The following is an 11,349-nucleotide window of genomic DNA, read 5'->3' as shown; positions in this document are numbered from 1 at the left end:
CAATAACAACTACCAAAACACTTTTCTGAATAGGAATTGCACATAATATAAAAAATATTTCATTACAATGAAAAAGGTCTGTCATAAAAATGTACAAATGTCATCAGAGAGATGTACTTACTACTTAAATATAAAAAAAATGACGTAAAATTGCCCTCAGTGTGTTATATTGTACTGTAGGATTGGAAATTGTAGCTGTCTAATAAAATGAAACAGTAACATTTAATGTTTATTATATACTGTATACCCAAATAAAATGATTAGAAGCATCTCAGGAGGGTGTAGTAGTAAATATTGCATGCAGTGGGTTGTGTAGCGCCCCTCTGTGGAGAAAGGAACTAAGTATTGTCGTCTTCTTCACCTCCATGCTCGGGTTTCCGCCACCAGGAGGGAGCAAAGTCTTTCAACTTTCAATGCTACGTTTAGGTGTAGTCGGAAACCTTGCTGCAGAAGACAAACAAGCGTCTTCGTGAAGTAAAAAAAACAAAAAAAAACAACAACATCTGGATAGAGTGCAATTATTTACAGCCACCAAGATATTAAAACGCTCCTCTTTTGTGCAACTGTTTTCTAAGAACCTATCACACGTGTTTTATTTTGTACAGCCTTTTGCTGGAAATATGAGAAAAACACTAAACGCTGCAATACTGCCTCTCCATCCAAATTTTATGCAAATGCACATGTATATTTTCTGCCAATAAAAGGAAACCTTGTTTTTTGCAGCTCGTGTGTGTTTGGTAAAATATTACACCAAGAAAACAACAATGAGTCCGAAACAGTCTGACCCGTTACTTCTGAAGTGTCCAGCCAGCTGAGGCGGAACCGCCCCGCACATATTGACTCGTACTGCCCCTTCTCTGCAGCTGCGGTGCAGCCCCTCTGGAGGGAGGAGAAGTCTGATTAAACGCCAGTTTTATTGCGTTGTCATGTTTCACAAGGAGTTCAGAAACTCCAAGACCGTCTGACAACACCACTTAATGGATGCTCCCAAAGCTTGAGTCCGGAGTCTGGTCTTAGTTCTCGCATCTCAGCCTCGCTTTTCCTTTAGGGTTGCTTGTGATATTTGATAGTCAGTTGTTTTTTTTTTTTTTTTTTTTTCCATGGGTGAACATCTCCGTTTGTGCTTTTTGTAGTGGTGCAAATTCCGTTGTTGTTGGGTCTGTCAAGATGCAGTTCCGCACTGTCCTTGACGTTAATGTTGTGGACGTGCAGAAGAGAAGGAATCCCTCCAAACACTATGTGAGTTGTCTCCTCTTTCTGTGTGTCTTCTCTCCTCGCTGTTTACCGCCTCTAATGAAATTTAAGCCGTGCCATAGCAGCTCTATGGGTGTCAGTCTTTCTTTCTGTCCCCCACTTTGTGTGCAGTCAAACATAACACAGCTAAGCCAGTGGTTTTTCAAGTAGTACCTACCGTTAATGGTGTCCACAGGATGAATGCGAGCCACTTTCTTGATCTGTCCCACCATGAGACCGGTTGTAAAATGTGTGCTTGGTGACTTTTCCCGTTATTGGTCCATCTGTCAGATTTGAACAATATTTTGGTGTAAGCTGATTTATGAACAAACACCAACATTAGCAGTGTTTTGTGCTAAGTGCTACTTTATTGCAGTTATTGGCATACAGCAAGGTTTTGTTAATGCACACAATATTTTGTAAACATTAGCATACTTTCTTTTGGCAATGTGCTCACAGTGCAACTGAAAACATTTAGTCATCATTTTCTGTATGAAATACATCTCTTGTATTTTTAATTTAAAACAAATGAGAGCAGCATTTGTATCTGAGACACAACATAAAAAAATACTTCATTTCAGCTCTTTCAGTCAGCCGGATGAGCATGGTCTGTATTTGATGGACAGCAGGAAGCAGTCTGGGCCTTGAGGTGAAGAAAAAGTGAACACACGTTGTAGCTTACAACCCTGCAGCAGTATTTAAGAGACACTTTGGCAGCCAGACAGACAGAAGGAATGTCTACAAATTCCTTTACATTCAGTTGTCAATCATTGCCAGTGCCACTTATTACTGCTCATTCAAACAAGCTAGTTAAGAAAGAGTTTAGAAAGAAAAAGCTTATGTAGGCTGTCATTTAAAGTGTGTGTCTCTTGTGTAGAATGGGCTGCTGACTGGCTGCTTGTGTGTATCCCTTCCCTGACTCCAATAATGCAGAGGTCATCATCATTTAACCAAAATAACATCATATATAAATATTTCCCCCTTTTGGGAAGGCAGAACTCATGTACGGGTCAAATCTACCAATATGTGTGACTTCCTCTACTAGGAGGGAACAAAACAACCGTACTTACCCCCCCCCCCCCTCCCATAGTATCAGAACTAAACTGACATACACATTCTCTCCAAACTTACAGTACAGGAAACATCACGTTAACAAAATCAAACCTTTTTTCACAACTTAAATAAGAGTGTCGCGCACACCCTGTCTACCTGAGAGCAACTGCCGTAAGCAGAGTGCTGCCACCACCTGAAATCTCCAGTTTTGTTCTCCTCCGGTCACATGCTGATGCCACACTTCATAGTGGGTTCATGTATTTGTTGCCACATAATATACATCCTGGCAGGATTGAATTTGTGTATCAAGAGCAGTTCTTTCATGTAGCAAGGGTGGTAGATATCTATATTTCGAGAAGGAAAGCCCCACCCTAGCGTCTTCACACCCATATGAGATTCAGGTGCAAGTTTTGCCTTGTCCAGGCACATCCCAAAGTAAACGTCATCAATAGGAATAAGGGGAATCGACTGGGATTTGTTTTTAATAATTAAAGCTGTGTGACCAGACAGAAGGAAGCCCCCACCTCCACAGTAAGGAGGGTACGAGTTTGGCTCATGCACCTGAGGTGGAATGAAATACTTGCTCCCTTGCCATCTAATCGGGCTCGCATTTGTGATCAAATGGCCCGTGAAGAGGTGCGTACTTCCGTCATTGTCTTTGAGGCTTTGGAGATACTCAACCATGCTGTCGGTGTTGGCAAAGACGTCGTCGTCACCATTTAGCAGGAAACGAGCGTGTTGACAGTTCTTTTCCATCCAATCGAGGAACAGGATCTGCTTCAAAGTGAGGTTGAAAAATGAGTCATAGAAGTCCCACTGGAGGATGTCATTATGCTGGCGTTGCTCCATTTCGAGCAGTTTGTTCAGTCTGCCTTTCTCCCAGCGATCACTCATTGTTCCTGTGATGAAGATCCTTCGAATCTGCACACCGTTGTGCAGCCTCTCTTCGGCCCAGGTTTTGCGAAGCACCTCTCGGCGATCGTAGTTTAGAGGGGCGCTTTTGATGACGAGCAGAAGGAAGACGTCTTCAGGTTCATCAGCTGTTCCGCATTTGTCGGGGATGTCCAGTATCATGGGGAAATGGCGGCAGTGGCGATAATAAAGAAAGTTTTGAATGTCTACAGGAAGACTTCTGAAGCCCGGGAAGTTGGCAACAGCCATGTTTCGTTCACATCTTGTATGGGAGCTTACTTTCACAGAGGAATTGCCAGCCTTTTGTAGCTTTTGTGGCTTTTGGGGCTTTTGTACCTTTTGTACCTTTTGTACATCTTCTTCGAGGTACGGAGTCGTGTGTTGACCAAAGTCTTTACAGAGATACACAACCATTAGAAGGACTCCCATCATCATGGAAGTTACGACTTTCTTTGTTTTCTTTGAAATTCTGCAGTGAACAAATAAAACATTTCAGTCATAACATTAATAAAGCATTAAAGTTCCAGGTTGCTTTTTTTTTTTTTTTTTTTAAACAATGAAGAGGAAGTCTGTTGAAGTGAAACATGCATTTTCTGCACAGAAAGAGATGACGCTGAATGTGGTGCTAAACAATACTAAGCAGTCTTAATTCCTTCTTGATAGCCCGCTTTAGATTTAGCAAATTGTTACATGAAAGTCAAAAATCTTCATGAATACTTGCAGAAACAATATCTAGCTAGAGGGTCTTTTGTTTTTATTTTTTTTTGTTACTTTTCAGTTTTTATCCAGTTAGGAGTTCAGAATTGAGATGAGGCATCTTTATACTTAACATTCCACCAACAAATGAGTAAGTACAAATGTGAAATACAAAATGCAGAAAAAGCTCAGCCTTTTACTATGGATAAACATATATATATATATATATATATATATATATATATATCCATAGTTAAATATTTACTTTCTCTTCAGGACAAATCTGCTGAACATGAACATATAAAAGACTATACAAATATTCTGCCTACGGATGAACCGCAACTAATCTGATGGCGAGTGAGTCTACCAGTTCTGCCAGTGTCAGCTGTAAATTTAAAGGTACACGGAATACAAAATCATCACATAAAGTTGCAGCAGAACTGCTGACGGGACTTGAACTGAGAGCAGACTATTAAGGTTGCTGTTACTTATGAATGGTGGTAATCCCTTTCTGAAATTTTAACCGCAGAGATATTTGAACTCTGAGGTTTTTAATGCCATCGCGTTTCTAATCAAATAACCATCCCCCATTTCCTTGTTCCTTTGTTGATGAGAACACATAATCCATAATACGAGGACGCACGAGAAACAATAAAAAGTGGATTCAGATTGGTAAAGCTCAACATTATCCTCTGATTTATAACACCTTAGCTTGTCTGCTTTGAACATTTTTAAAGTAAATGAAAATCCAGAGAATTGCCCATTTCTAGATCAATGACAAATCACAGAAATAACACAATTAACTTAGTGTAAGAATAATTACCTGATCATGTTGGTAGCTTGTGCCGAGTTTCCCTTAAACAGCCTCTGTGACATCTGCAAAGGTCACCACAGTATGACAAGGACTACTACTTGCTGCTGCTTGGTATACTCATATTATCAAGTCAAACCAGTTATACAGGCTGTAGGCTGGGGCACAGCATAACTCATCAAATGGCATTATTGATGTAACTGTTTTAAGGGATGTGAAGCGTGAAAGGAAATATAAAAATAAACTTCACAGGTGTGAAATCCCATACTACCAGCTACTGTGAGCAGTAGCATGGTTGTGTATAACCCAGACCCAATGTATCAGACCCAAGAGGGGCTCCTCTCGCGTTCAGTCATTCTTACTGTCACATTGTGCTTCAATCAGGTTTTGACTGAGTGATCTCACAGCTACAGTATGTACAGGAATGTGTTCATATGTCTAACTTTTCACAGTTCAGTGGAAAAAAGACAAAAGCAAACAAATATTTTTTCGTTAGTCTGGTTTAGCTCAGCCTGGAGTCATAAAGGAAGGCACACAGCGGTAGAAGTGCAAATCATGAGTGGGATGTCCTTTAATTACAGTAGGTTGATCACACTACATGCTGGTTAAATGATGGTTTAAAAAAACATAATTCGTGTGTTAACACTACAATTTGTAAAGGAGAAATACCTAGCCTAAGGTTGGACTAGTTTACTTTTGGTTTCATGAGTTAATTGAGACTTATTGTGACAGCTTCTGATTTCAGGTAGTTTTAAGATAAAGAAAAATAGTTATTTGCTTCAGGTGTTTAGTTAAGCTGTGAGCGGAGAAGAACAAGTTTGGCTATACACGGTATAACAGCAGTCTTGGACAAGCAGAATCCAAACATGGTCAGAATGACACTGTTAACACACTGATGGGCACAGAGTGAATGTGCTTACATCCGCCAAATGCACAAAACCCAAATGTTGCAACGTGAGAGCAAAACGTTGGTGAAGTCAGTGGGACTGGCCTTCTTTAGACAGTGAAAGTCTGTACTGTACAAAATGTGATTACATTTCATCACATGACTGCGGGGTATTTTTACTTTATAAGTGGCATCGCATGAAATAACTATACGTTTGACTGATGTGAAATTTTTGTATGTGGAATTTTTTTGTGTCCAGAGGTTGAGTCACAATGAGCTGTCCTTTAGCAAGTCAAAACTTTGATTTGTCTAGTAGACCTCAGTCTTCTTTGACTTCATGGTTGGGCCTCGGTGTAATCTTACTGACTTGAGTAATCCAATCTGATGAGCCATGAGACAAAAATCAATTAGTCCATCAGGTCCAATTGGATTAATTAACCTGAGAGTTGGGATCAATTGCATCATCCGTCTCCTGCTGAGGGATGGTCCCTAAGGCCTCTAAACATAGGGCACAGACTTTTTCTCCAGGGATTTGAGCCGGAGGTGAGGCTGGCCTGGGAAGTCCCCCCCGAGGGGAGGAGGAAGAGGAAGAAAAAAATAAAATCTCGTTATCTATGAGCTAAGCCACTGGAAATACTTATCCGGTTTGTCAGAGGAAAGAAGCAGCCCTTTGTCTTTTGTCCCGACTGTTCAAGTGTGACTTCCTTCCAGCGACTTGTGGCATTGGAGCCCGGCAGAGAAAGAGAGGGAGAGCATGGCAACTAATCCTTGTTTACATTCACTGCCAGAGGGGATCATTACAGGAGAGATGAAATCCAATGGCAAGCCCTCAGTTTACTGCATGAACACCACTGTCAAATTCAGACTTAAATATTTAGGGTAGTAATGTGCCTGTCAGCTATATGTGACCACCAGTCATGGTAATCTAATGCAGATGAGCCCACACACAGAGTTGTGAATTTATTTGCTGTGTTTCTTTTATAAGAACTTTAAAGTTCCACAAGGTATCAGTGATGTTAGATACAGGCATTTCAGATTCTATTAAAATTACATAATTAATCTGTTGGTGTCATTGTCACTTAGCTAACATGATTCATGGTTCTTTTGGGATGTATCTTGACCTCGAGCACCCTCACTTTGAGTTATGCCATTGCCTAAACTCAGGCTGGTTCGGTCAGGCTGTCTGTATCTAATTAGCGAGCTGCTGGAGAACTCGTTCGGCCTCGCTGCACACTCTTTCAGTAATAAGCCGTCTGCAGAGTGAACACCGCATGTCAAACTATAGCGACTGATGTCCTCGCATCTTGCCACCACATGTTTAAATGCTGCTTTTATAAACACTTTGTGCCGTGCGCTTAGCTGAAGCCGCATCTGTTTCTGAACCCTCGGCACAATTGTCTAAATAATAAAGTAGTTATTTTGGGAAAACTCCCAGAACGGACATTTTGTTCTGTAAAAGACTGATGTCTGTCAGGGAAGTGATAGTCCTCTTTCAGCTTATGTGTGAGTAAGCACATTTCTGCCAGGAATTTTGCCCAATACCGGTTCAGCTGGTACAACATCTTTAGCTTTAGTTTTCTTAATGTCTGCGATGCTTTAAGGAAATGATGTTGCAAAAACAAGACCGAAAGTATTTTAATGACCCACATTGAGCTTATTTATAGAAGGCAATTCATTATGAATGGATTTAATGTCATAATACTTGAAATCTATTCGCCTTCTCATTGACCTCTTGATGACTTTCCAATGTGTCACTGAAACGGAGGAACTTAATGAGTTTATTTGACCTCTGACGACCTTTTGAAGTAACGTCAGAAGGGCTGAAGCGGTGCCGTGGCGTCTTAGACAAAGCGACTTCGTTCCTAATGTGCTTTTTTTTTTTTTTCTTTTCTGCTTTTCTCACTAGGTGTACCTAATCAACGTCACTTACTCTGACTCCACTTCCCACGTCATCTACAGGAGATACAGCAAGTTTTTTGACCTACAGGTATGTTACGTGGTCACATTGATAAAATACCTTTACAGCTCACTCATACTCACACAGTTGATGACATTTTCCTGAATAAAAATGTCTTCATGTGTCTTTTTTTTTTTAATGTTGCTGTATTAATCTCTATCAGTGTGACCTTTTGGTCACGTCTTGCTGCTCTGCTCCTGGAAGGTGGTGCGCTTAGTGAAAGGTCTCATTGAAGACGCCTGCTTCGAAACAGGAAAAACGGGGGGAAATCCAGTCAGCAGATTCAGCAAGAAACATGATCTCAGTCTGAATGCAGAATGAATGCTCAGGATTCATTTTTATTTATTTTTTTAAGCATCCAGTGAAATATCTGCACTTCCTAACAGTGACACAAGCTTACGTTTTAACCGCACAGTAGTGCATAAAATAACTTGTTAAGCTGTCAAGACAACAAGTCAAACATCGCAGGTAACCTAAACAACACAGAGAGGTTTACATACGGGTTCCCGTATCAAGTTCTTTTGTTTGTAAAAGTTTCTGGTTCTCCTCTGATAACCTTCTCAGCCAGACTGCACTCTACGGTAAGCATGCTGCTGTGGTGGGCCGGCCATAGGAAACTCTTTGTTCTCTGGTCTCTTGCTAATAGCCAGGAAAATTCTGCCCTGGTCTGTTTGATTGAAACAGAGCTTCTCTCCTGTCTCTGTAAACATTAGTCTTGTCCATAGATCCCTGCTGCCATGGTGTGTTTTTCTGGCCATGGTAATTTGTGAAGAACAACAGTCTGCAGCTGTCCATACAGAAGGGGCGACGACAGTATGTTTTATTTGTCTTTATATGAACAGAGTCAAATAGGTGTTTAGAGCAAGGCACTCCGGCTGGGACGAGAACAAAGCACGTTAAATAAAGATGAGTACGAGGATATACTGGATGAAATAAGGGAGTAAAGGAAGGTTTTTGAGGATTATATTTAAAGATTAAAAGATTATTTCCCTTGAAGGTTAAGATGAAACGGCAACTGTGTTTCCCCAGCAACGTTTCTCCTCATGACTTCTGTAAAGTTGAGCAATGACACAGCCCGCCCTTTTTTTTTTTTTCTTTTTTCCTCTTCAGTGCCAGCATTGAAATATTTGTCCCCTCTCCAGGCTGAAACTGAGCTCTCGTTTGTGTGTCTCCCAAATGACACCTACCAGTTTTTCCTGAACTCTATGCACCGCAATTGCGTGTGTGAGAAATGATGTGTTCGTGACCTCATCTGATAACCATTCATTCAAAATTAAAAGTTACGCAAGGTCACAGAACAAGACACGCCTTTTAAGACTATTTTTCATATCTCAGCTAACTGAATCAATCAACGCTGTGTCACTGGTCGTATAAAACTCAACTACAGGCAGTTTGGTTGTTTGTCTTTTAGAGATTGAGTGTCCATTTTTGCACTCACTGCTAATGTTTCAAACCTCTCCAGCGCACTAGACATAATTCATAACTGCTCCTCTGGGAAGCAATTATCATAAATTACCAGGAACTCCTTTTTATCTATTTTTTTCTTTCTGCGTCTTTTCTGCTGACCTAAAGCGAAGCGAGCTTTTTGTAATGCGCGTGCCCAGTTAAGTGCATCGATTCCTTGTTTCAGAGACATTTGTTTTTATGTTCGAATAGTGCTGAGCCTTCACTGAGCACCGCTTCTGGTTCTCAGAGGGAAATGTTTTTAACCCGCACACGTTTGACGTGAGCAGAAATGGTCAGTGTGTCAAGCGAGTGAGGCCCCCCCCCCCCCCCCCCCCACAACACACCCTTCAACCACAGCGGGCGGAGCGCACGGGTCACGGTGTTCCACAAAGAGGATTGCGGAGTGTGCATGCTGGCCTGGTTTCCTTCTGGACAGAAACCTCTCCAAAAATCCCTGAGTCGTCATTATTTTTGGATTGGGGAACTGGACCAGGATCAGCTCTACCCCGTCTGCGTTATAATTTGTCTGGCCTACATTCCTGACACAAGTTGAGACTTTAAAAAAAGGTTATTTTTCTCAAAAACAGTTTTCCAGCACGGGTGTGTTTGCAGGCATGCGTGTGGTGTTGTACACCTGCAGCATGTCAATTTGAAATTCATGCTTTCTTCCTTGTTAAATCCTGATGCATACATTACCCGCAATGCAATGCAGTACAGTCTACTACAGTATTTGGGTGTAGAGTTTGTTTGTTTGCACTGTTCATTGTATTTACTTTGACCTCTATTCTTAAGTAACCTGCTTGTGGTGCATGGCGTGCCAAAGGTGTGGCACATAACCCATAATTACCGAAACTTTCACACTGTATTTAGTTGTTGCTCATGTCAGTTTGTTCAGTTCAGACAACTCGCAACTGCAAATTTGGGTACATTTATATTTCATTGACCTCTTTTCCAGGCCTACTTATTAAGTTTCTAATTTGTCACTTTTTGTCATCAAAACCACCTGTGTTGCCATGTTGCCTCGCTGCTTGGTCCCTAACGCATCTCAGCCTCTGATTGTTCAGGCGGAGATTTGGGTGTTGTTTGCCAGTAGCTGCTAATATAGCCCCAAGGTGTTTGCAACTTGCAAGTATGAGCAACAGGCCACAGGCAGCTTCTAAACTCACCAACATTTTGTTTGTCATCTTTAAATTTAATTCTACTCTTAATGGAGGCGCAAAATAGCCTACAATCTAGACCCGCCCCTAGCGGCAGCAAATAACATTTGCTTTCAGGGGCAGTCTAGTTACTCTCCGTTGACTTGAGATTTCGAAAAATCCAAGATGGACCGGGCCAATCACGAGTCGGTGGGCGGGCTTAACATGATGACGACTGACCTGCGACCATAAGTTCCGTGAATTACGCGTGAATTCCCCATCCTGCTAGAACTACCAGAGCGATGGCTGCTGCTAGCGAACAACTTTCTTTCGAATCGGCTTTGGCCGCCACTCTGAAAGACTTGAAGTTAAGCTTTTCTCTGAGAAAAGAACAAGAAACTGCACTGAGGTCGTTCTTACAAAAGAAGGATGTATTTGTTTGATCCACAGCTTAAAAATGATTAATGCAGGAGAAACTCAACCTGTAGGCGAATTCATCAAAAAAAAAAAAAAACAGGATGCAACAAGAACTATTTAATATCTATCAGGATAAGTTTTTTCCACAACACATGCAAGGAACTCTCTTTTCCGTCGCTCTGACTGCGTCACCTTCTTCGTTGCTCTGATTGGTTGTAGCGCTATCCTATTGCGTGGAGAGGGAGTTTGAAAGACAACCGTTTATCCCACCCCTCCGGTTGAGCCCTGTCTATGGAGAGTGCCCAGACCCTACATTTAATGTGGGTCTGGCTCGTCAGGCTAGGCGCAAAAGGTTTGGGCTGCTTTAATCTTTTAGACCTTAAATTGGAGACATTAACTCTTTAAAGAATAAACTAGTCATAGTAAATTAAGTGCATTGGTTGCAGAGCTGAGCCAACTAAAGATATGAGCACAGTGTAAAATAAGTGTATTATTTGTTTCCGATAATGACGGCAGTGCAGCAACTTTCTCAATAAAATGTGAGTAAACCTGAGACAGCGTGCGACGGGCCGTTGCACCACGATCTCTCTGCAGTAAACAACTATTAAGTAGATGTCAAAACACGAGCCGGAGCTGGGAGCAGATTGTTTCCCACTCGAACATTCCTCCAGACTCCCCCAGTCTGAGATTCCTCTCAGAGCAGCTTCTTTGTCTGCGGCACAGAGCAGCCTCTTTGTCCGTTCCTCCCTCCTGCGAGTGCAGTTAAGTTTAAACGCCTCAAATCATGATCGTTACGGTTTTA

The 11,349-nt window shown here is 41.5% G+C and overlaps 2 protein-coding genes across 3 annotated transcripts in view; one reads left to right on the top strand and one right to left on the bottom strand.

Annotated features, from left to right (window-relative positions):
- Positions 1 to 284: 284 nt before the first annotated feature.
- The window catches only part of LOC311500641 (SH3 and PX domain-containing protein 2A-like), a 51,296-nt gene continuing 40,231 nt past the window's right edge, over positions 285 to 11,349 (top strand). For both annotated transcript variants that reach the window (XM_084562158.1, XM_084562159.1), the window contains exons 1-2: positions 285 to 1,239; positions 7,498 to 7,578. In XM_084562158.1, coding sequence (XP_084418284.1) covers positions 1,168 to 1,239; positions 7,498 to 7,578 — 153 coding nt within the window. In that variant the 5' untranslated portion in view covers positions 285 to 1,167. The remainder of the gene's footprint in view (positions 1,240 to 7,497; positions 7,579 to 11,349) is intronic.
- LOC311500642 (N-acetyllactosaminide beta-1,3-N-acetylglucosaminyltransferase 3-like) lies at positions 1,463 to 4,775 on the bottom strand. Its single transcript, XM_084562160.1, has 2 exons — positions 4,718 to 4,775; positions 1,463 to 3,667 (listed from the first exon to the last, which is right to left on the bottom strand). The coding sequence occupies exons 1-2, from the start codon at positions 4,768 to 4,770 to the stop codon at positions 2,509 to 2,511; spliced, it is 1,212 nt and encodes a 403-aa protein (XP_084418286.1). The 5' UTR covers positions 4,771 to 4,775; the 3' UTR covers positions 1,463 to 2,508.

The sequence above is a fragment of the Chelon labrosus genome (genome assembly GCF_963514085.1).
Source record: "Chelon labrosus genome assembly, chromosome: 15".
Classification (NCBI taxonomy): Eukaryota; Metazoa; Chordata; class Actinopteri; order Mugiliformes; family Mugilidae; genus Chelon; species Chelon labrosus.
The sequence above is the reverse complement of the archived record's forward strand: the minus strand, read 5'-3'. Positions and strand labels throughout refer to the sequence as shown.